The sequence below is a fragment of the Chiloscyllium punctatum genome, chromosome 46 (genome assembly GCF_047496795.1).
Source record: "Chiloscyllium punctatum isolate Juve2018m chromosome 46, sChiPun1.3, whole genome shotgun sequence".
Taxonomy (NCBI): Eukaryota; Metazoa; Chordata; class Chondrichthyes; order Orectolobiformes; family Hemiscylliidae; genus Chiloscyllium; species Chiloscyllium punctatum.
Window position 1 is genome coordinate 40,977,418 of NC_092784.1, and position 25,760 is coordinate 41,003,177.

The following is a 25,760-nucleotide window of genomic DNA, read 5'->3' on the forward strand; positions in this document are numbered from 1 at the left end:
TGTTAATGGTGGTGGCCCTTTAGATCAGATATAAAACCAATCTCAGTCTCTGCTGAGACAGACATTAACTATCCCATTGCACTAAATCAAAGGCAGCTCTTGCTACCCTGGAGAACATTCTTCCCTCAACGAGCACCAATGAAACAAAACTCACTCAACGTTCACCTCTGTGTGCATCACACTCCATTGTATCCAAACTGCTTTGAAAAGGAAAGGCAATAAACTTTAGAGTCTCTCTGGTACAGTGTGGTTTAAGGTTAGCAATGCTGTCTCCAAGTCGCATAGTTGCAGGTTTGAGCCCACTCCACAGACCTCAGGATAGAATAAAGACTGGCAATGCAGTTCTGAGGGAGTGCTGCACTATTGCAGGGCCTGTCTTTAGACCAGACATTGAAACAAAGCTCTGTCACAGGGAGGTGAAAGATCTCTTGACATTATTTCAAAGTGCAAAGGAGTTCCTCCCAGTGTCCCTCAACCAACATGATGGAAACAAGTTAGCTGTTCATTATCACACTGCTATTTATGGGGGGGGGTTGCTGTGCGTAGTCTGGTGGTTGCTTTTTCTTCGAAAGTTCCTCATTGGGAGCAATGTAGTTGGGATGCTAGAGGTTGAGAATGTATAAATGCAAATCATTTGGCAACCAAATAGCATTTAAAAGTTAAAATTATCTGAAAAAAAAGGACACCTATAAATTAAAGCTGTACCCCAACATCATTCACGTATGGCAAGGGGCCACTGAAGTTCAAAAGGCAAATATGTCCACAATGCAAGGTACGTACAGCAAACGGTTTCAACCATGACTGAAATAGTGAGATCATTTAGAACTTACTGTAACCCATCCAATCTGAGCACCAAGGTCTTTGAAGTAAAGGGTGGCTGTGGTACCAACAGGGAGGTTCTGCAAAATTTCCTCATCCCTGAGTGACTTGCCCTCTGCAAAACACAAGAAAGACTGATGCAGAGAAAGGCAGTTCCTTCTTAATTCCCCACACACATCATCAGGAGTCTTTTCAGTAATTAAAATGGGTGGCATGGTGACACAATGGTTCAATTCCCGCCTCAGGCAACTGCCTGTGTGGAGTTTGCACATTCTCCCAGTGTCTGCGTGGGTTTCCTCTGGTTTCCTCACACAGTCCAAAGAAAATGTGCAGGTTAGGTGAATTGGCAATGCTAAATTGTCCATAATGTTAGGGGAATGTAGGGGAATGGGTCCGGGTGGGTTATTCTTCAGACTTGTTGGGCTGAAGGGCCTGTTTCCACACTAAGTAATCTAAAACCCGAAAGAAGGACCTTAATCAGATGGACCAATGGGCCACTCAAATGGAGTTTAATTTAGATAAATGTGAGGTCTTGCATTTTGGAAAGGCAAATCAGGGAAGGACTTAATGGTAGGACTCTGGGGAGTGTTATCGAACAAACAGACCTAGGGGTGCAGGTGAACAGCACCTTGAAAGTGTAGTCGAAGGTAGACAGGGTAGCGAAGGCACACTTGCCTTTACTGGTCAGTGTATCGAGTGTAGGAGTTGGGAGGTCATGTTGCAACAGAACATTGGTGAGGCCACATTTAGAATACTGCACACAGTTCTAGTCTCCCTACTATAGGCAAAATGTTGTTAAACTTCAAAGGGTTCAGAAAAGATTTACAACGCAATTGCCGGATTTGAAGGGTTTGACCTTTAGGGGGAGGCTGAATAGGCTGGAGCTATTTTCCCTGAAGCATCAGAGGTTGAGGGGTGACCATATGGTGACTTATAAAATCATCAGGGCGTGAATAGAGTAAATAGACAAGGTCATTTTCACAGGGCAGGAGAGTCCAAAACTAGAAGGCAAGGGTTTAAGGTGAGAGGGAAAAGCTTTAAAAAGGAACCAAGGGACAAGTTTTCCACACAGAAGGTGGAACGTGTATGGAACGGTTGCCAGAGGAACTGGTGGAGGCTGGCACAATTACAACATTCAAAAGGCATCTGGATGGGTATATGAATCAAAAGGGTTGAGAAGGGTATGAGTCAAATGCTGGCAAATGGGACTAGGTCAGTTTGAGGATAGCTGATCAGCATGGATGGGTTGCAGCAAAGGGCCTGTCTCAGTGTTATACATCTCTAACTGTGGATGCTGAAAATCAGAAACAAAAACAGAAATTGATGTAAAAATTCAACTGACCTCGCAGCATCTGTGGAGAGAAATCAGAGTTAATGTTTCGGGTCAACTGACTCTTCTTCAGAACTGATGTCTTTGCAGTTCCACTCTTCAATTAGATCCCAGCTGATTTATATGTTGCCTCATAGATTCACAGAATCCCTACAGTTTAGAAGCAGGCCATTCCACCCAAAACATCCACATTAACCTATCAAAAAACATCCCTAGCCTTCTACCTTATCCCTGTAAGCTTGCATTTCCCATGGCAAGCATATAGATCCCTGGACACTAGGGACAATTAGGATGTCCAATCCACCTAACGTGTATATCTTTGAACTGTTGGAGGAAACCAGAACTAACAGAGGAGACTCACACAGACATGGGCAGAATGTGCAAACTCCACAGCCACAGTCACCTGAGGGTGGAATTGAACCTGGATCGCTAGTGCTGTGAGGCAGCAGTGTTAACTGCTGTGCTGCCCAAGCCTTTATTCAGTATCCATAAATGCCCTCACACACAATACTAACCTCAGTCTTGAAACTTTTAATTCACCTCCACGGTTAACATTTTAGGGGAGTCAGAGTTCCAGATTTCCACTACACCCTGCATATGAAGTCCTTGCTGACATACTTCTGATCAGCCAGCACTAATTTTAAGAAGATGCTCCTTTGTCTGAACCACTTACCAATGTAGGGCATTTGACACCCCCTAGCCTCTTCACTTATTTAAAAAATTGTGGCTGATGATTAGATTAGATTCTCTACAGTGTGGAAACAGACAATTTGGCCCAACAAGTCCAAATCGACCTTCTGAAGTGTAACCCTCCCAGACCCATTCTCCTATATTTATCCCTGACTAATGCACCTAACATGATGGGCAAGTTAGCATAATCAATTCGCTTGACCTGCACATCTTTGGACTGTGGGAGGAAACCAGAGCACCCGGAGGAAACCCATGCAGACACAGGGAGAATGTACAAACTCCACACAGACAGTTGCCTGAGACAAGAATTGAACCCGGTCCCCGGTGCTGTGAGGCAGCAGTGCTAATCACTGAGCCACCATGACGCCCATGTGATCTGACTGTGACTTCAATTTCACCTTCCTATTTGCACCCTGCCTCTCCATACCTGCTCCTCTCATAATCTTTGATGTCTGTATGTAAATCTGTCTATCTATCTATGGCTTACAAATATTCAATAACCTAACCAACATTGTTTTCTGGACAGAGAATTCCACAGATTCACGACCCTCAGGAAAAAAAATGTTTTCCTCATCTTAAATGGGAGAACTCTTATTGTTCAACTGTATCATCTACTTCAAATCTCTCCCACAAAGAAACATCTTTCCAGTATCCACCTCTCTTTCCTATTCATCTTAAACATCTTAATTACATGGTAGAATCAATGCTGCACCCTCTTACAGAAGTGCTCCCATTTGAAAATAAGAGCTGTACTGCACAAAACAACATACCACATACAAAACACTAACATTCCAGCGTTGGGCAACAGGCAAGCATTTACTGATTTTATTGGAGTCAGTTGGGTGAATGAAAACTGTAGAAATCAGTGGGCACAGAAAAAAAGATTCCAAACCCCAACAAAGTGAAGAAGAGTTCATTTGACAGACATGGAGTAAGTGTGTGGGAAACCCACAAGACTTGGGAAGAGGTGGCACAGCCAAGGTAAAGGGATAATATTATCGGAGTGGAACCACACACCAATGGTATCGGAGTATTAGGGCAGACAAGGTCCAATGAGTAGAAGTCCCACCCAAAGGTGGAATCGATTTATCACTTACTTGGATCCAGCCTAATGGATTGCCTGGCAGGATACCACCGAGTATCTGAAACAGAAAAGTCAAGTACATTAACACTCATCTCCGCAGAGTATAGGATCATATCCTAACTGTAAATAGGAACAGTGTGAATACTGAAGAATCATTATACATTTAAAACATTCACATTTAAATGAAATACTTATAGGTTGGTCCAGAGGAAGTTCACAAGAATGATCCCAGGAAGGAAAGGCTTAACATGAGGAATGTTTGAGGACTCTGGGTCTATATCCGATGGAGTTCAGAAGGATGAGGGGGCATCTAATTGAAACCTACAGAATACTGAAAGGCCTGGATACAGTGGACATTGGAAAAACGTTTCCATTGGCAGGAGAGACTAGGACCCGAGAGCACAGCCTTAGAGTAAAGGGAAGTCCCTTTAGAATGGAGATGAGGAGAAGCTTCTTCAACCACAGAACAGTGAATCTATGGAATTCATTGCCACAGAAGGCTGGAGGCAGCCAGGTCATGGAGTATATTTAACACAGAGACAGATAGGTTTGTGATTGTTAAGGGGGTCAAAAGGTATGTGGAGAAGGTGGGAGAATGGGGTTCAGAAACTTATCAGCTGTGATTGAATGGATGGGCTGAATGGCCTAATTTCTGCTCCTGTGTCTTATGGTCAAAGTTAAAACATAATGACCATGACCTATTCACATTTGCCTTTAGATTCCTTCATGGATGCATGTGTTGCTGAGACACAGGAGATTTTCTTCCCTAATAATTGCAAGGTCATCATTACTAACAGTAACTTTCAGTAGCAGAATGATTACTCAGTTGCATGCAGCTGTTGTGGTTTTTTTTTGAACCCAGTCTCCAGAAAATTCCACTTTGACACATCTAACCATCTCCCCAGTTGCTACTCCAAAGTGGCCAGTCACAATGGTGTAAGCACTGTGTTTATTGCTGGGAGAGACAGCAAACAAGTTTCAGCAAATTTGCTCCATCTCTCTGCAATTTATTTGACTTGTGTTGAGTTTTTTTCTGATCATAGCAACAAATATTACGAATCCTATTGAAACCAGGGTGGTGAGAGGGGTTGCAATGTATGTGTAAGGGATAGCTGAGAGAACATAAGGATAAAGCAGTTGGATCTGCGATGTAGGCCAGGCAAGGCTCATAACACCATTCACCAGCTGAGCTGTTAGAAGAAAGGGTTTGGGTAACTCACACGAAGAAAGAGGTGTTCATTAGAAACCAAACAAGACCAACCATATAAAACCTATGATTGATATCCCCAACGCAGGTTAGAGGCTCAAAATTCTACAAAGTGTAACCTACCTCCTGACTCCCCAGTGACTACCATCTAAGACACAAGGCATGATGGAATAATTTCCATTTGTCTGGATGAGTGCAGCTTCAACATCATGAAAGAAGCTTGACACTATCCTGGACAAAGCAGAGTTGGTTGGCATCACATCCACCACCTTCAACTCTCTCTTTCATCCCTCAACCTTCACAAGTGCACACATGCAGCTACAAGATGAACTGTAGTAACTCACCAAAGCACCTAAGACTGTATATCTGCTAAACCCACGACCACTACTAGCTAGAAGGATGTAGGCAACAGATGCATGGAAACAACACTGCCTGCACATTTCCATCCAAACCACGTGCCTTGAATCTATATAGCCACTGGATCAAAATCCTGTGATTCCCCGCATACCACATGGCCTGCAGCAGTTCAAGGTAACAGGTCTGTTTTCCAAGGCAATTAGGGATGGTCAACAAATTATGCCATATCCTTTGAATAAATTTAATAAAAATGCTTACGGAAGTGAAGTGTTTATAGGAAAGACCATCTTCCCAAAAACGTCAGACTTGCTTTTGACCCTCAGTGGTAGATGAAGTAGCCCATCAAGTCTACTCTTGCCATTCAATTAGAAAATGGTTGATCTGATAATTCTCAACTCCACTTTCCTGCCTTTCTTCCATAATCCTTGATTCTCTTACTGATTAAAAATCAATTAGCCTTGAGTGTTCTGAGCGACCTAGCCTCAAAGCACTGTGAAGCATTCCACAGACTTCCATCCAAGAGAAGAATTTCCTCATCTCTGTCTTAAACTGGCAACCCCTTATTCTGAGATTATGCTTTCTAATCCTGAACCCTCTCAGCATCTACCCTGTTACGCAGCCTAAATTGCACATGGTTCTACACCCAAAAATCCCCAAGTCATTCTATAAAATGCACTTACTGGGTGACCAATCAGGAAAAGTTATGCCTATGAATAGAGTATATGATGATACCATGGTTTTAAGATGTGTTTTGTCCTGGTTTCATTTAGAGAGAGATTGGAAGGCAGGTGTCATGCGAAGCGTTGGGTTTTCTTAAAAAGCATTGGAACATTAGAAGCAGCCTGACTGGGTGTGGTCAAGCTGCCAACTATAGAACCAGAGATTTTAGGTTTAGCTTTCAGCAGAAGCTGCTGGGGTTGTGAGAAGCTACCACATCTCTCTTTGCTACAACTGAAAACTGGAGTTCTCTCTCTCTCAGGACTGTCTTTTAATGTCCTTTCTTCCTGGATTGGACAACAACAGGCAAAACAATCTATTTATTTAATTTGCCTTTTGCCAAAGGTATGTTCATTGGGATACTGCTGTATTGGAACAGTTACTGTTCAGTAGCAAAATAATCTAATATTCTGTTAAATTTTCCAATAGAGTTAAGTTATTCCAAGTTCCTCTTTCTTTTGTTGTATGTAATGTAGTGTTTGAATAAATTGTGTTTTGCTCAATGTCGAGTAGTTTGACCAATCGAATTGCATCTGAAAGGAAGCATGTCATACTGACCTTTAAAATAAAAAAAAAGTTAGGGTCTAAGCCACCTTAAAATATTTTGAGGGGTCTGATCTGGTCCATAACAATTAGAAGAAAATGGTGAGAAGCTACTCCTCCAATCACAGGCTAGCTTTCTTCTACACTTATTGCTGCTCGGTTCCTCAGAGAGCCTATAGCAGCAAACACAGGAGACAAACTGCCTGTGAATGCAGCGTACAGTTATGTAGGTAAATGATAGCAGTGAGGGTGTTCCAGGGCTGCTATTTGCTGAGGCTGGAAGTGTACACACTAAGAGAAGACTGAGTGGTAGTTGTGGAGGGGAGGAGCTTACACAAGTGTCAAGGGTGGGGATGAGATGGGGAAAAAGTGGTAAGGAGGAAGCTGTAAGCTAGGTATGGACGAAAGTGGGAGTTGCAAGATGAGAGTGAAGGAGAAAGGGCTGCAAGAGGGTTGTGGTAGGACAAGGGGGCTATGGAGGCGCAATAGAGACAGAATAGTTTTAAACCGGTCAACAAAGGAAATCCCAGTGACTTGGAGTCCGAAAAAAAAAGACTTTAATTCAGTTCACCAGAGACATTAGAGGAACAAAATAAAATTGTTACTATGATAAACCTGTTCAAAAAAAAAGGCTCAATCTCAACTGCGCTACTGTACCAAGTTCTAAGTAATCACTTTAGGATGGAAATGAATGCATTAGTGGGATTGATTCCAGGCCTGAGAAACTTCACCTTAGACTGGAGAAGCTGGGATTTTTCTTCCTGGAGATATTTAAAATAAAGAAGGGTCTTGACAGAGAAGATAGGCAGCTGTTCTTATTTGAAGGATCAATAACAAGGGGGCATAATTTTAAGGCATTAGACAGGAGGTGTACAGGGGATTTAAGGAAAAACATATTCACCCAGAGGGGGAATTTGGAATGCACTGACTGGAAGGGTAGTTGAGGTGCAGAACTTTGCAATCTTTAAAAAACACTTAGATGAGCACTCGAAATGTAAAAACATTCAAGGATATGGGCTGAGTGCTGAAGACTGGGACTATCATAAATTGGATTAGAATTCCCTACAGTGTGTATCACTAGCTTCCAATTACTGCCCAACCCTAACTTTGCAGGGGGCAGTTAAGTGTCAACCGCACTGCGTTGGGTCTGGAGTCACATGTAGGCCAGACCAGGTAAGGATGGCAGTTTCCTTCCCTAAAGGACATTAGTGAACTAGATGGGTGTTTCTGACAATCAACAGATTCATGGACATCATTAAACTCTTAATTCCAGATTTTCACTGAATTCAAATTCCTGAACATTACTGAGACTATCTTTATAATCCAAATTTATTTATTGATTTTTGTCATGGTAGAATTTAAACCTGGGTCCCCAGATCATTACCTGGGTCTCTTGAATAATAGTGATCGCCTCCCATGTAAAGGAGAGTTACTATTTACTTAAACTAGTAGTACCTGTCTGGTTAAAATAGTTGAGTTTTCTGCATATGTGACAGAAATATATTAGCTGTGACTTCACCAGTTAACAGAAGGTGTGCTTGGGGTGATGCTTTTTTTTAAATGTAGAAGTACGTCAGTCATTTTGAAAAATACTTCTATTGTTAACTTTATGCTGTCTTATACCAATGTAAATACTATGATACATAGGAAATTAATTTTCTTACACTGTGGCTTAAATGGGGAGTGATTATTGTTGCAGATCTTGATGAATACTTTGAATTAGGAGAGCTCAAATACCCTATATGTCAACACAAGTGTGGAAGCTTTGACCAAATTGGCTAATAAATGGTTAGTGAGAATGAATAAGTAGCTCCCAAAAATAGAAAGTCCCTCAAGAGAATTTCAGAGGAGTTCTGGTTCATACTGAAGGATGAGGGATGCCTCTTCACAAACTTAGCTGGAAAATATTTTCTGTCCTGTGGCACCTAAATTTCATGCTTAAGTCATCCCAGACCCTCCAGTCCAAGCCAAACATAAACTAAACTGGTCCCAACTGCCTGCTCCTGGCCCATATCCCTACAACGTCTTTCCTATTCAGGTACTTATCCAAATGTCTTTTAAACGTTGCAATTGTGCCCACATCCAGTACTTCCTCTGTAAGTTCATTCCATGCGCGATCCACATGTGTGTGCAAAATTTGTCCCCGTGTCTTTTTAAAAATCTCTCCCCTATCACCTTAAAATGGGCCCCTTAGTTTTGAAATCCCCCATCCTGCCATTAACCTTATCTATACCCCTTATGATTTTATAAACCTCTATAATGGTCACTTCTCAACCTATGTTCCAGTGAAAAGAGTCCCAGCCTTTCTTTATAAGTCAAACCTTCCGTGCCCAGTAATATCTTGGTAAATTGCAGTTCTGAGACAGTAAGCCATTCCTGTTGGCCTAGACCATTCACCCCTTTGGAATGGGAGGCTTTACCAAGATTCTAACTCTCAACTGTCCCCCAGTAAAAGCAGAAAGTGTGCCCATTCGTACAAATGGCTACACTTAACTCAGCCAATTTGATTGGTTAAAGTCAGGGAGCAACCCACCCCAAAGGAATGACCGGAATTAGAGATGTTGTATGGTGGTATTGGCCCTTCAGTAGTAATATACGAGTCTGGGTTAATGCTTGGGTTAACTATGGTTCAAATCTCATCAAAGCAAAGTGAATAAATAAATTTTAGAATAAAAAAAATCTAGTCTCAGTAATACTGACAGTGAACCATCATCAACTGTTGTTTTAAAAAAAAAACACAATCTGGTTCACTAATATCCTTTATGGAAGGAAAACTGCTGTCCTTACTTGGTCTGGCTTACTAATGAATCCAGACTCCATTCAAATATGATTGGCTCTTAATCAGCCTCAGAAATGGCCGTGGCAAGTCATTCAATTCAAGAGTCAATTAGAGATAGGCAACAAATTCTGACCTTGCCAGTGACACCCACATCTCATGAAAGGATTTATAAAAATTGCAATCACTATCTAATAGCATCCATCAAATGGTCACCCAAGCGTTGTCCTGGAGATTAGATTAGATTCCCTACAGTGTGGAAACAGGCCCTTCGGCCCAACAAGTCCACACCAACCCTCCAAAGAGTAACCCATCTAGTCCCATTTCCCTCTGACTAATGCACCTAACACTATGGACAATTCATCCAACCTGCACATCTTTGTGGCTGTGGGAGCAAACCACAGCACCAAGAGGAAACCCACGCAGACACGGGGAGAATGTGCAAACTCCACACAGACAGTCTGCCTGAGGCTGGAATTGAACCCTGATGCTGTGGGGCTGCAGTGCTAACTACTGAGCTATCATGCCGCCCGTGCTCATTACTTATAAAACTATACCTGAAATGAACAGTCCAGTCCACCAGACAAGCCAACCTTCCATCTATTAACTGCCAATATGTTGTCACAGAAAGGTTGCCAACATCAAAGACCCCTCCCACCCTGGTTATAATCTCTTCCAAAATCTTCTGTCATACCGAAGATACAAAGGCTTAAACACATGTACCAAAATGTTCAAGGACAGCTTCTTCCCGTGCTGTCACTAGATTTCCGAATGGACCTCTCAAATTTCAGACCTAATGTTGTGCTTGCTCTTTGTGCACCTGCTTTGCAGCTACAGCTTTTATTCCTCACTCTGTTCTATCACCCTCTGATCTTTATACTGTATGATCTGCCTGCACTGCATGGAAAACAAAAATATTTCCCTGTACCTAGGTACATGTGACAATAATAAATCAAACCAAAGAAGTGAAGAAACAGTGTCTGATGGCATGGACCAAAACAAAAGCAGAAATAATTTCTCCAAGACTTTGGATAGCCTCATCATTACCAGTTTGGCTGCATACTTACGGTTCTTGTGGAACATAACCTTGATCTCTCCAATTGTCGCATTTGGCTCCACCTGTTTTTATAGAGATAGACAGCCCAGAGTTAGGGCAAAACAAAAAATCCACAATTAAACTTGGCTTCCACACTAACAGTCACACTTCAGAGTCTGTGATGTACTTGTTAAACTAAATTAGGTCAGGTGCTTCAGATCAGACTTTTGAATGTCAGTTATTTGACCACGGGAAATATCACAACTGCCCCTGTATTTCTCAAATATTCGGCACTTTCCAGCAGGTGTCAGTCTTGACCAGAAAGCTTTTTCAACCTCATGAAATCTCCAAGACTCCTAGAGTCGAAATACACAACCAACATTCACCCCTACGTCTCTACATATCAGAGATCAGTTAACTCCGTACAGGTAAGGCCTCAAACCCCACTTCCAAATATGACATTTACTAACACAATGATCAACAGGCAACTTTGGTGCTCAGGGGTATGAATCCAATCCAGCTCTGGCTGAGAGAGTTGGAAGTGTGGACCAGAACCCAAAAAGATAGGAGCTATGTTAGAATGAATAAATTGATGCAACGAGATCAAGTCTTCAACCATCACACCATCAATCTTCATATCAGTATGAATCATGCATCAAGGGAGTTCACTTTAGAGGCTGGCACAGATGCAGGAACATACTTGTAAGGAGAGAGCTGCAAAACAAACTCTGCTTCTGCCAGTATCTCCTCCCAAGCACTGAGCATGTGCACCAACGCCAAATGAATGCTGAACCCATGAAATAAGACCAGCATCTTGGCAAAGAGAATACACACACACACACACACACACACACACACACACACACACACACACACACACGGTTTGAAATATTGACAATAAACCAGGCCAACATTTATCCCTCAAACAACACCCCCAATGGGTCATTTCACCATTGCTGCATTGATGTTGGTGGTAGTTTGCTAATGGACAACAGTATGACAACAGCACCCACATTACAACAGTCTGACAATATCAGTAACAGCAACCATCACACAGTCTTTGTGGAGATGAAGACCTACCTTCACAGTGAGAATAACCTCTATCATGTTGTGTGGCACTACCACCACGCTAAATTTGAACAGATCTAGCAACTTAAGACTGGACATCCATGAGGTGCCTTGGGCCATCAATAGCAGCAGAATTATACTCCGGCACAATCTGTAACCTCATGGCTCAGCACATCCCCCCACTCAACTTTTACCATCAAGCCAGGAAATCAGCCCTGGTTCAATAGAAAATGCAGGAGCAGCACCAGGTATACCTGAAGACATGTTGTCAACCTGGTAAAACCACCAAGCAGGACTACGTGCATGCCAAACAGCATAAGCAGCAAGTGATTGACAGAGCTAAGCGATCCCACAACCAATGCATTAGATCTAAGCTCTGCAGTACTGCCACATCCAATCATGAATGACGTTGGATGATTAAACAATTCACTAGAGGCGAAGGCTCCCATCCTCAACGATGGAAGAGCACAGCACATCAGTGCAAAAGATAAGGCTGAAGTTTTCGCAGTAATCTTCAGCCAGAAGTGCTGACTGGATGATCCATTTCGGCCTCTTCCAGTGGTCCCCAGCATTACAGATAGCAATCTTCAGCCAATTTGACTCACTCCATGTGTTATCAAGAAACGATTGGAGGCACTGGATGCTGCAAAGACTATGGGTCCTGACAACATTGTAGCAATAGTACTGAAGACTTGCACTCCAGAACTTGCCACTCCCCTAGCCAAGCCATTCTGGTCTAGTTACAACACTGGTATCTACCTGACAATGTGAAAAATTGCCCAAATATGTCCCGTACATAAAAAACAGGACAAACCCAACTTGGCCAGTTACTGCCCCATCAGACTACTCTCGATCATCAGTAAAATGATGGAAGGTGTCATCAACAGTGCCATCAACAACACCTGCTCAGCAACAACCTGCTCAATGATAGGTTCTGTATGGGACACTCAGCTCCTGACCTCATTACAGCCTTGGTTCAAACACAGACAAAAAGAGCTGAATTCCAGAGGTGAGGCAAGAGTGACAGCCCTTGACATCAAGGCTGCATTTGATCAAATGAAGCATCAAGGAGCCCTAGCAAAACTGAAATCAGCGGGTATCAGAGGGCAAACTCGCATACCTAACACATAGGAAGATGTTGTTGGAGGTCAGTCATCTCAGCTCCATCACTGCACGAGTTCCTTAGGGTAATGTCCTAGGCTGAAAATGTGTTGCTGGAAAAGCGCAGCAGGTCAGGCAGCATCCAAGGAGCAGGAGAATCAACGTTTCGGGCATGAGCCCTTCATCAGGAATCCTAGTAGGGCCCAACAAGTCCACACTGACCCTCCGAACTGCAACCCACCCAGACCCATTCCCCTACATTTACCCTTTCACCTAACACTACAGGCAATTTAGCACGGCCAATTCACCTAACCTGCACATTTTTGGACTGTGGGAGGAAACCGGAGCACCCGGAGGAAACCCACGCAGACACGGGGAGAATGTGCAAAATCCACAGACAGTTGCCCGAGGCGGGAATTGAACCCAGGTCTTTGACGCTGTGAGGCAGCAGTGCTAACCACTGTGCCATCATGCCGTACCTAACCTACACATCTCTGAACATTAACTCACATCCTGACTCCTGAAAGCCTGTACACCATCTACAAGGCACAAGTCAGGAGCGTGATGGAAGACTCCCCACTTGCCTGGATGAATGCAGTCCCAAAACTCAAGTAGTTTGACACCATCCAGGACAAAGCAGACATCTAGGGCAGCAGAGATATGGGAACACCACCACCTGCAAGCTCCCCTCTAAGCCACTCACCATCCTGACTTGGAAATATATTGCAATTCCTTCACTGAGTCAACCCACAGCAGCTCGTCACCACCTTCAGGTCAGCCCAGCAATGCCCACATTCCACAAAAATAAATAACTGCTTTAAAAAGGACTTCCATTCAGGTGAAGTACTGAGGAGTATCTGATCGGTGTCAAATGTAGTAACTAAGGGGTACAGCATATTTTCCTTCATTGAATACCTGCCCCAATTTGGGAAAAGTGCTCAAGTGCTGAGAGTACTTAATGTCTCAGAGCAAAGAACACAACCCAACTCACCTTTGGCTGCTGTGTTTTAAGAAAAATCCAAAGAGATTCTACAAAAACATTAAGGGGAAAAAGAGTAACTTGGGAGAGAATTGGATCCCTTAAATATGAACAAGACCATCTATGTTTGGAAGCACAGGAGATGGGGTGATACTAAACCAGTATTTCACATCAGCATTTACTGTGGAGGAGAACATAGAAGCTAGAGAACTTGGGGAAATAAATAATGAAATCTTGAAAAGTGTCCCTATTATAGCACAGGAGGTGCTAGACATCTTAAAATGCACAAAGGTGGATAAATCCCCAGGACTTGACCATAGATTCATACAGTATAGAAAAGGCCCTTCAGCCATCGAGTCTGCACCAATAATAACTCCCACAAAGTGTGCTAATCCCAATTTCCTGCACTTGTCCCATATCCTTGAATGTCATCCAAATATATTTTAAAAGTTGTAAGGTTTCTGGCCTCTGCTGCCTTCCCAGTCAGTGCATTCCAGATTCCTACCACCTGCTGATTGAATACGTTTCTCTCCCCCCCCCAAATCCCCTCAATCTCCTCCTTACCCTAAAACTATGCCTTCTTGTGATTAACCCCTGAATCAAGGGGAACAGCTGTGGTGTGACCAACACTCTGTACAACCCAAACATGATCTCCTTGCTCTTATACTCTGCCACATCTGATGAAAGCAATTGACCCACATGTCTTTGTATTCACGTGTGCTGTGATTTCAGGGTTCTGTGAATAATCTCTTCAAGATCCCTCTGTTCCTGTAGGCCACCCAGTTTTCTATCATTCACTAAATTCTCCCTCATCGCGTTTCATCTTCCAAAGTGGATGATGCTGTACTATCAGGGTGAAATACCATCTGACCAACCCAACTAGATCTTCCTGTAACCTACAACCATCTTCTTCACTATTAACTACTCTACCAATCTTGGTGTTGACTGCAAATTTGCTTAACATTCCCCCCACATTTTCATCTTTATCATTTATATCTATAACAAACAATAAGAGTCCCAGTACTGATCCTTGCAATACACTACTGGACATCAGACTCCAGTTGCCCGAACAGCCTTCTATCACTATCCTTTGTGACTTACTACTAAGGGGAAAGAGAGGACTGCAGATGCTGAGTTCATTCCTGATTAAAGGCTTATGCCTGAAACATTGATTCTCCTGCTCCTTAGATGCTGCTTGTCCTATTACGAAGCCAGTTTCTGATCCATCTCACTAAGTTTCCCTCAATTTTATGCGCTTTAACCTTCTCAGTCACCCATGTGGGTCTTTGTCAAAATCTTTGCAAAAATCCATATAAGCTACATCAACTGAATTTTCCTCATCCACACACAAACACATTTTCAAAAAATTTTTAGCAAATTATGTAGTTAATGGTAGGGCCCTGGGGACTGTTGCCAAATGAAAAGACTGGGGTGCAGGTACATAGTTCCTCGAAAGTGCAGTCGCAGGTAGACAGGGTAGTGAAGGAGGCACTGGCACACTTGCTTTCATTGGTCAATGCGTTGAATATAGGAGTTGGGGTGTCGTGTTTTGGTTGCACATGTTGTTGGTGGGACCACTTTTAGAGTACTGTGTGCAATTCTGGTCTCCCTACCAAAAGAAAGATGCTGTTAAACCTGAAATGGTGCAGGAAAGATTTACAAGGATGTTATCGGTTTTGGAGGGTTTGAGCACTAGGGAGAGGCTGAATAGGCTGGGCCTTTTGTCCCTGGAGCATCAGAGGCTGAGGGATGATCTAATAGGCATTTATAAAATCATCAGGGATATGGATCGGGTGAATAGCCAAGGACATTTTTCTGCCTTGGAATGGGCAAGTCCAAAACTAGGGGGCATAAGTTAAGGGGAGAGGGACTGGAAAAGCAAGTTTTTCCACACCGACAGTGGTATGTATATGGAATGAGCTGGAAGAGGAAGTGGTGGAGATGAGTACAATTACAATACTTAAAAGGCATTTGGTAGGTACATGAAAAGGACATGTTTAAAGATTATGGACTAAATGCTGGTAAATGGGACTAGTTCTATTTAGGATTTCTGGTTGGCATGGACAAGTTGGACCGAAGGGTCTTTTTCTATGCTGTACATCTCTATGGCTCTGAGTGCTGGGGTGGGACAAAGCTTAAGAAAAACTGTTAGATCTCTTGAGGAACAGCTAAATCAACTGGGCCTAAAGTAGCTGCCGTACAGATTGAATAAAGACTGGCACAGTTAAAAACAATGTAGATGGTTGCCAAGTCAAAAAGAGAGCTGGTGCCTCCAAGCCTATCAATGGATATGTATCCTCTGATCCAAGGAGTATTCTACTTCAATCATATCGAAGCTAGGAGGAAACTCTCTCAACTCTGGGTGGAGACAACAATCCAGCAGAATTAGGACTGTTTAACTGTCTCTTTTCTGAAGCATATGTAGATCACACAGCATTGACTGCCTCTGGGGTGCCTCCATCACTTAGAAAATGCCTACAAGGATAAAGTCAGATGGATTGAAAGCTTTGAACTACTGACCAGCTGCAACCTTGTTGAAACGAGAAGAAACTGTTCAGAACTGGAATACTTTTATTTCCTACAATTCACCCTCATACATCTTGCTGCATCAAGCCTGGTCTGGTAGCAACTTCCATCTTCACACACACATATGCTTCTCCCAGTTGCTCCTATACGGTCTCCTATCCAGATGCATCATCAAGAACAGACTGAAGCTGATGCCCTCTACAATAGGCACTGAAGGCCAAGTTCATTAGCTATCAGAAGCGATGACAGATGCCCACTTGGCAAGGTGAGCGAGTATGGGAACAGCCTCCAGGGAGCATCACAGACAGCAGACGCCTGCTTTGGCTCATCCAGTCATGTTCCCCCCACCAGTGACCTCTGATATCCTTGCACATGGGTATGACATTTGAAACCATGTGAATAACTGGAGATGTCCACAAGGCAAAGAGACCAGTTGCACCTTCACCAAGGCTCCAGGCTGGGACACCATTTGCCATAAACCACTCTCACCTCCACTCACTGTGAAAAGTGGAAGCTTTTAAACACCAAACTGACTGGAAAATGGTTGTGTTGCAGGTGGAACACAAAGTCAAAAAAAGGAGATAAATACAAATCTAGATCCCATCCCTGGGTAATACTGTATACAAAGGAACCATTCTGCACACCAAGTGCATGCTAACTCCTTGGTGGAAGAATGCAGAGTCCCAGCTGCTCTGTTCTTTCCCTGGAACCGTGCAATGTTTCTCGATTCAAGCTTGTGTCCAATTTCTTTTTGAATTCCTACTAAATTGGTTTCCACTCACACACCACCGACATCCCTACCCCCACCACCAACTTCAAGGCCACGCTAAACCAAAACACTTACTGTATAAAATGGCTTTCAGATTTCACCTCTGGTTACTAGCTCCTCATCTTAGGAGTGAGTTTGGCTCAGTTAGCTGGACAGACTAGCTGAGGTTACCAATAAAGGACGTTCCTTTCCCCTTGCCTGAAGTATGGTCACCCTCAAGTTAAACCATCACCTGTCGTCTCTCTCTAACAAGAGAGCAGCCCGATTGTCTGGTAAGATTACAGATACACACACACACACACACACACACACACACACACACACACACACACTCAGTTACTGACCCTCCCACTAATAGGCACAGTTTCTCCTGATTCCTCCTGACAGAACAGATAGCCTCCCTAAATCACCCTTTGAAATGGAGATAGCACCAGAAATCTGTGATGCCTCAGTCAATGATGTTAACTGGAGATGATTAATCAAAAAGATAACTGTGGGCTTGAGCACAAATTTTCCACAACTGCACCTAGATTGTTTTCAACAAACCAAGGGATATGTCAAATAAACATACAGTCCCAATAGTTAATGTTTTGATGATATGTATTTTGCTGCCATAGCATATATGCAATGGAGGCTTACCTTGTCCAGAAAGGTGAGCTTCTGTTTAGTCCTTGCATCCAAGATCTCCACCTCAAAGAAAACACAAGCTTTTTTAGATTTCTTCTGCGATTTGATGGGACGGCTGGGCAGAATCAGCCCGTTAGCCAACAGCAAGTTTGGCTCTGGCAGCATCACGCTCGTATTCATTGTTATTCCAATCAGTCCCACTCAAAGTTTAACCTTCCCCCCTCTCTTTCCAAACGGAGGAGGCTCACTATTTAAAATAATGTATGAAGAACAAAAAAAACTGAAGTCCTGCTACCCGAGGTACAGTGAGCCACGAATAAACGCAGTCATCTGCGGCTTCTAGACGGAACAGCTCTAAAAAGGAGACTGCCCGAAGGGAGGTAACCCGATAGCTCCGGAATGTGAGCTCCTGACATCTCCAACTAAATATAATCCAATTAAACAGCAGCAGAACATCTGGGACTTCAAGAGTTGAGTGAATTGGAGAAATGCAATTGTCGGATTTTATTTGGGAATCAAACCAACTGGTACTGCAAGCGTTCAGGGCACCTGGGAGACAGCACATGGTCAGGAGTAAGAATCCCTGCTCCATCCCAGAAGGAGAGAGACTGTAACAGGAGAGTTCAGCTCTCAGCAGTACCGCCAGGTACTGGCACATTTACAGGTATATTCACTGGGATATGATACTGACATGGGTCAGCAGAACATCCAAAATCACAAGCACCCACCAGACCGCAAGGCAAAATTTGGGCAACCAGGCCTTTCTGCCAACCAACTTATACTGGTGTTGATACTGCACATTCTGCCACCTCACTGGCCCATGCCCATTCTACTTAACCCAACAGGGCAAAAATGTCTTTGCCAATGGCTGTTTGCTTCACATGATGACCAAGAGAATCAGGGAAAGTTTTTTTTTCAATTTTCCGTGGGGTTTTCAGCCTAGTGAATGCAGAGTGGGGAACAGGGGTATTTGGTTAAAATGAATCAGCAACTGCGATCTGGGAAAAAAGTTTAATGGAGCAGCCAGCTTTTGCTGCCCAGTTATTTCGTACGTGTTGGAGATACCTCCTGCTGTCTGGATGCCAGCTGACACTCAAGAAGTCAAGGATCATAAATGTCAAGGTTCACATGTGAAGAACCCTTTCACTCTAATGGCCATGGAAGGATGATGAGGGAATAAACAAAATCTGGGTTGGGCAGAATCAAACTAAAGGAAAAATTATACAAAATCAGATCATGAGCTTAGCTGCACAATGTAACAGATACAGTTCCTTTAAAATTCAGAATCCAAATTCACTTGCGGAATGGGAACAGTCACACGCTTCGTTCAAATACACTTTCCCCTCTTCGCCTTCATCCCCACCCAAAAGTAACTGTGGCCCGTCCATCCCCTGACTGCACGGTCATCTCTGTGACCATTGCAGCTTCCATATATCACACTCAGACAGAATAACAAGCAACAACAGAATAAGGTGCTTTACAACGGTGTTATCAATCAAAAATCTGATACTGAGACAATCCCAAAGGCTGGTGGAAGAGGTAGGTTTTAAAGCATGGAGTAAGCGGGAGAAGGGAATTCTGGAGCTCAGGGGCCTTGGCAGCTGAAGGCACAGCTATCAATGATGCAGTAATTAAAACTGGGTAAGCACAAGAGGCTGGGACATGGGGGGAAAACAGAGATCACAACTTCGTAGGGTTGGAGGGGGAGATAAGGAGGGGCAAGAGCATTAACTGGTGAGGCTGGGAAGGAGAATTCTTTGGTGTTGAACTATAGAAAATAGAAAATTAAAAACACCATTTAATTTTCTTTAGCTGCCTTCTAATTGCATTTAATTTATTGTTTTGGACTTATTTTAACAAAAAAAAGTGACAATTGAATTGTATTGTATTAAATTGAGAATTTATTGTGAGCAAGATTATTTGCAGCAAAATTCAGATTTTGACCGTGCTCTTTAGCACTAGTTAGTGAAAGCGCAATGGCATGCATGAGCCTGAGAATGTGTGTCTCGTCTGCCTGGGTGTGAGCGAGGGCAATAGCGTCACGGTCTGCCTGGGTGTGAGCACGAGAGAGAAAGAGTGAGTATGTCCGTCTGTGCAGGCGAGGGTGAGAATGTGCCTGTCTCTCTGTGCGTGCCTATTTCTTCCTCTCAGGCTGACCCAACCAGGATCCCTCCACCGACACACTCAGTCAATTGGCTGAACTGGTCCTCACCCTCAACAACTTTTCCTTCAAATCCTCTCACTTGCTTCAGACCAAAGGGGTAGCCACGGGCATCCACATGACTTCGGTATGCCTGTGTCCTCCTCGGATGTGTGGAACAGTCCATCTTCCGTAGTTACACCGACACTATTCCCCATTTTTTCCTCTGCTACATTGATGACTATCGTCACCACCGTATGCTCCGATGAGGAGGTTGAAGAGTTCATCAACTTCATGAACACCTTCCACCCTGACCTCAAGTTCACCTGGACCATCTTGGACACCTCCTCTTCCTGCACTTCTCTGCCTCCATTTCCAGCGACCGACTCAACATGGACATCTACTTCAAACCCACGGACTCCCACAGCTACCTGGACTATACCTCCTCCTCTCCTCCCACCCCTCCGTAAAAACACTATCAATTATTCCCAACTCCTCCACGTCAGTCATCCCAGGAGGAGCAATTCCACTCCAGAACATCCCAGATGGCCTCTACTTCAAGGACGGGAAGTTCCCCTCCCACGTGGTCAACAATGCCCTCCAGTGCATCTCCTCCACTTCTGCACCTCCACCCTTGAACCCCACCCCTCCAACTGCGACAAGGATAGAACCCCCCCCCCCCCCCCCCCCCCGCTCCTCACCTTCCATCCCACCAACCTCCAGATATAACATATCACCCTCTGCCATTTCTGCCACCAACAGACCCCACCATGAGAGATACTTTTCCCTATCCACTCCAATCAGCATTCCATAGAGACCATTCCCTCGTTAGGTCTATGACCCCCACCAACTCATCCTCCATTCCCGCACCTTCCCTTGCTGCAACAAGAGGTGTAAAGCCTGCACCCTTACCTCCCCCTTCACCTCCATCCAAGGCCCCAAAGGATCCTTCCTCATCTAGCAGAGATTTTCCTGCATGTCTAAACCCCTCATCTACTGTGTCCCTTGCTCTCAATGTGGTCTCCTCTACATTGGGGAGACAGGATGCCAACTCACGGAACATTTCAGAGAGCATCTCTGGCACACCCGCACCAAAAATCCACTGCCCTGTAGCCGACCACTTCAACTACTCCCTCCCACCCCGCCAAGGGCATGCAAGTCCTTGGCCTCCTCCACTGCCAAATCCTAGCCACCCAACGCCTGGAGGAAGAACTCATCTTCCATCTTGGGACCCTCCAACCACACAGGATCAATGTTGATTTCACCAGTTTCCTCATCTCACCTTCCCCCATTTCATCCCAGATCCAAACTTCCAACTCAGCATCACCCTCTTGAACTGTCCCACCTGGCCGCTCCACACACTGGTCTGTCCTATCACCATCACCCCCCACCTGCATCTACCTATTGCCTTTCAAGCTACCTTCCCCCCCCAGCCCCACCTCCACCACCCTATTTATCTCTCGCCCCCTCTCCCCATGCACCACATTCCAGGCTTACGCGCAAAACATCGACTCTCGTTGGATGCTGCCTGACTTGCTGTGCTTTTCCAGCACCACACTTTGACTCATGTCTGTCTGTCTATGCATGTGCGTATGCGTGTGAGTGTGAGAGTGTGCGTGTGTTTGTCTGTGTGTGCGAGTTTGAGAAGAACAGAATGAGCAGCCTGACAGTACAGCCTGTATATACTCAAGGCCCGGCAGTATTGCGATATCTCTACCTCGCTGGATTGCCCACTTGGAATTTTGTGGTCTGGAGATTTGTAGATTGGCTATTCTTGACTGTGTTGCCTCATATCCTGACTCACAGTGTCAGTAATGTAGGACTCTTAGAACGAGAACAGTTTTAAAAATCCTATGCGGCAAAACAAACCAACTGCTCTCTGGGAAGAGGTTCTCATTTCATGTCCCGATATGGCTGATGAGCATGTTTCACTGCAGGCAGGCCTCAGGAGAGCTTTGCAATCACAAGCCTGTGAAAGCAAGCAGAGTGGTGTGTTAATGCGTTTATGGCAGCACCTTATGTGCAGCTGTTAAAACGGAGTACAGAGCTCAGCTTGTGTCAGTCATATTAATAGAAGCCACAGGCAGGACAAATACAGTGGGCAGCACACACCAGCACTTCTCGGGAAGACCAAAGCGTGCAGCTGAAATGGATTTTTATCGGGAACCCTGTCTCCATAATCATTCCACAAACAGTAAGCTACCCAATGCTTTAGTTTATCAACTAGAACAGATCATGCTATTGTTTTAAAATGTTGCAGGAGGCAGCTTGAGAGAAAGAAGTTTCAGGAGATAGAATAGAGTGTAAATGGGATCCTAGAAGTAAAATTCAGAAAATTCAGTTCATTCAGAGCCACTGCCTTTCAATGCTTTGGCTCTGAGCTGGAGACAGGAGCAAGCTAAGAATAAATAAAATGGACTCTTCAAGAACGAAAACCTTTTGAGAAAGACGTAAGAGAGTTTTCAAGACTGAGTCAGGACACAAAACTCCTGACACATGGTTAGACTTAAACTAACTGGTGATTTATATGGAAACTTGAGGAGGAGGTAGTATGAGGCTGGAAGAGGAGGAAGAACAATCTTGGCTTTAAGGAGCTGCCACCAGTGTTCCGTAGCAACTTTCTCGAACAGACACTGCTGGGTTTGAACGGCTGCCATCGGACTATTTTTGCTCTGCCACCCCTCAGTTTACTTCCTTCATCAGGGCAGTCAAAAGGCACTCAACAAATAGTTGGAGGACTTAAATAGTACAACCTGGTATTTTATCAAATTGTAGGCAATCAAAAACATTTCCAATCATTTAAACCCAGGCGGTCTCAGTTGGGGAAAGCCATTGGGCAGCTGTATTCAAATGTTCTCACACTTAACTGCTGAGTGCTCCTCAGAGTGAACAACGTAAGTACCATGACTGTTTTCAAATCACATAGCTGTTTCATGAATTGTGGATAGTCCAACAGATTTATTCAAAATTACAAGCTTGGTGACAAAGGAGCAGCATTCCGAAAGCTTGTGATTTCAAAGAAATCTGTTGGACTACAATATGGTGTTGTGTGACTTTGTTCACCCCAGTCCATTACCAGCACCTCCAGATCATGAATAGTAGTCAAGTAACTAACAGTGTTCCACAAAATGGGAATAATCTGAAGCAACATTTGGAAACCAACACATTCAGGAGGAACAAGTAACTTAAGATCTTTGATTCCCAAAGCTCTGCACCCCTGAAACTTCTGTTGAGTCATGTGCACGTTTGCTGTACAGTAAAATTGCTATGTGCAGTAACGATTGCTGTGTACTGTAATATTGCTGCATGCAATATTCATTGCTGGCGTGCAGTCAAATACTTCACCACATGTGGACTCCACTGTTCTGAAAGTACCAGGTGGTTGAAGGAGAACAAGATGAAGCTTGAATTTTTTTTTTGTTTTAAGAAAGATGTCTAAGTTTGCAGACAATGTTAAGTTGGGTGAGAAGATGAACTGAGGAAGATGCTCAGATGCTTCAGAGTGATTTAGACAAGTTGACTGAGTGGGCAAATGCATGGCAGGTGAAGTAAAATACTTTAGTAGCAAAAACAGGAAGGTAGATTATTTTGCTTGAAATGGCTACACTGGAAGGTGCAATGAGACTGCCATCCCGTTTCCCCCCTCAGTCGAAGCAAAACGCTCAGTATGGTTTTATCTCCTCTATCTTTATTCCGGGCCCTGGAGGGACAGAGAACAATCGCCCATGTGCACAGGGACATAAGTTCACGGTCTTCTCTGGATCAGCAGCTTCTCAATGAACTATATTGTCATTTTACAGGGAGGAGCATCCAGATAAGGCGACACACATATTAATTGGGTGACCGTTACAGTCAACGAGTATCAATAGAAGAGACCAAGCCCTTTACTGTTATACAATGAATGTTCTTAACCTTGTTAATTGGATTCATACAATGGATACTTTTTCTCTTATTAGCTGATCTTGCATACCAAATGCTTCCAATATTGTTAAATGGCTCTACATTATGACTGCTTTTCCACCTTATTAACCCATTACCCTTGCCTCCAGCACCCCATCGTTAACTGCAAGTTTTTTTTATTTACCCCGAGAGCGCTCTTCGGCGTGCACCCATACCTGCCATTTAAGTGCTCTGCTGGTGGAACCACTCTTCGGATGCCTTTCAAAGTGGTCCCACGCCATTTTGTTTTAAAAATCATGTTTAACTGCAAGTTTTTATCTGATCTGAGTCATGCTCAGCTGAATGCCTTGGTTCACAAAACTCAGAACTTAACACTTTCCCTGCCTGTTTGTACCCTATACATATTCTCAAGACCTGGGTTTATCAGATGAAGATGAGAAATGGTACATTGGACTTGAGTGAGAAGATTTGAGTACTGTACAGGAGCAGGAGTGTCTTCCTGCGATTGTGCAGGGCCTTAGTGAGACAGCACAGTACAGGCCCTACGGTCTACGATGTTGTGCCGAGGATTAATCCTAATCTAAAATAAAATAACCTAATCTCTGCTCCTCTCAATTCACTGCTGTCCATGTGCATGTCCAGCAGTCGCTTAAATGACTGCGCTTCCACCACTTCTGCTGGCAATGCATTCCATGCGTTCACAACTTTGTGTAAAGAACCTACCTCTGGCGTCTCCTCCTAACACCTTAAATCTATGACCCCTCATGGCAGTCAATCCTGCCCTGGGGAAAAGTCTCTAGCTATTGACTCTATCCAAGCCTCTCATTACCTTGTACACCTCGATCAGGTCACCCCTCTTCCTCCTTCTCTCTAGAGAGAAAAGTCCAAGCTCAGTCAACTCTTAAGACAAGCCCTCCAGTCCAGACAGCATCCTGGTAAACCCTCCTTTGCACCCTCCCCAAAGCCTCATGTATAATGAGGCGACAAGAACTGGACACAATATTCCAAGTGTGGTCTCACCAGGGTTTTGTAGAGCTGCAGCAAAACCTCACTGTTCTTAAACTCAATCCCCTTGTTAATGGGGTGTTGTGTGTAGTTTTGGTCTTCTGAGGATGGATGTTCTGGCGATGGAGGAAGCTTTACTAGACTGATTCTTGGGGTGGCTGGAGTGACATATGAAGAGAGACTGGATTAGTTAGGACTATATCCATTGGAGTTTGGAAGAATGAGGAGCAATCTCACAGGAACCAATAAAATTCTAACAGAACCAGATGGAGTAAACACAGGCAGGATGCACCCAGTGATCAGGGCGTTGAGAAGCTGGGGTTACAGTCTAAGGATATGAGGTAGTCCATTTAGGAATGAGCAGAGAAGGAATTTCTTCACCTAAAGTGGCGAGAGTGTGGCATTCTCAGCCACAGAAAGTGGTTCAGGTCAAAACTTTAAATGTTTCAAGAAGGAATTCAATGTAGTTCTTAGGGCTAAAGGAGTCAAAGGGTACAAGGAGAAAGCTGGAACAGGGTACTAAGTTGGATGATCAGAATGACCTCACTGAATGCTGGAGCAGGCTCTAAGAACTGAAAGGCTTACTCCTGCCTATTTTTCTATGTAATTCTCATATAGCATCAGAAGAGGAACTCAGTCAGACTAAAATATGACTTTAGCTGATCAGGACAGTGCAAGTTAAAATAACAGGTTTGCGCAAGTTCCAGTGATTGGGAATATCTTGGTCAGCTACAAAATATCCACAAAAACAGATTTTCTTTGTCATGGGAAAGGGGCAACCACCCTACGCTATCGAACAGGAGTGTGAAAAATCTACTACACTGGAACACAGCACGATTTACAGAGTTGCAAAGATAAGTAGGTGTCAGTCTAAGGAAAGCAGAAACATACCTGTTCTCGTAAACCAATACAGTTAAATATTTTTGGAAAGGAAGTACCTATAAGTTGCTTGTGTACACTAAGGCCCTGACGGGTGTATTGTATAATCCTGTAAAAACAGGAGGTCTAACTGAGATATTGAGCTCCCTGCCTCCTTGCATACTAGTACCAGAGGGTCAGTCAACTACATAACATTAGAGATTTGAC

General features: G+C 43.8%; 1 protein-coding gene across 2 annotated transcripts in view; it reads right to left on the reverse strand.

The window, feature by feature from the left end:
* tecrb (trans-2,3-enoyl-CoA reductase b) overlaps positions 1-25,760 on the reverse strand; it is a 99,088-nt gene that overhangs the window by 39,346 nt on the left and 33,982 nt on the right. Inside the window, exons 2-5 of one of the 2 annotated variants that reach the window (XM_072564071.1) lie at positions 17,642-17,692; positions 10,591-10,642; positions 3,937-3,981; positions 831-934 (exon numbers count right to left, since the gene is read on the reverse strand). In XM_072564071.1, the coding sequence (XP_072420172.1) occupies positions 831-934; positions 3,937-3,981; positions 10,591-10,642; positions 17,642-17,692 (252 nt within the window). Of the gene's footprint in view, positions 1-830; positions 935-3,936; positions 3,982-10,590; positions 10,643-17,641; positions 17,883-25,760 lie in introns of those variants that run through there. The other variant, XM_072564070.1, reaches the window with a different exon arrangement.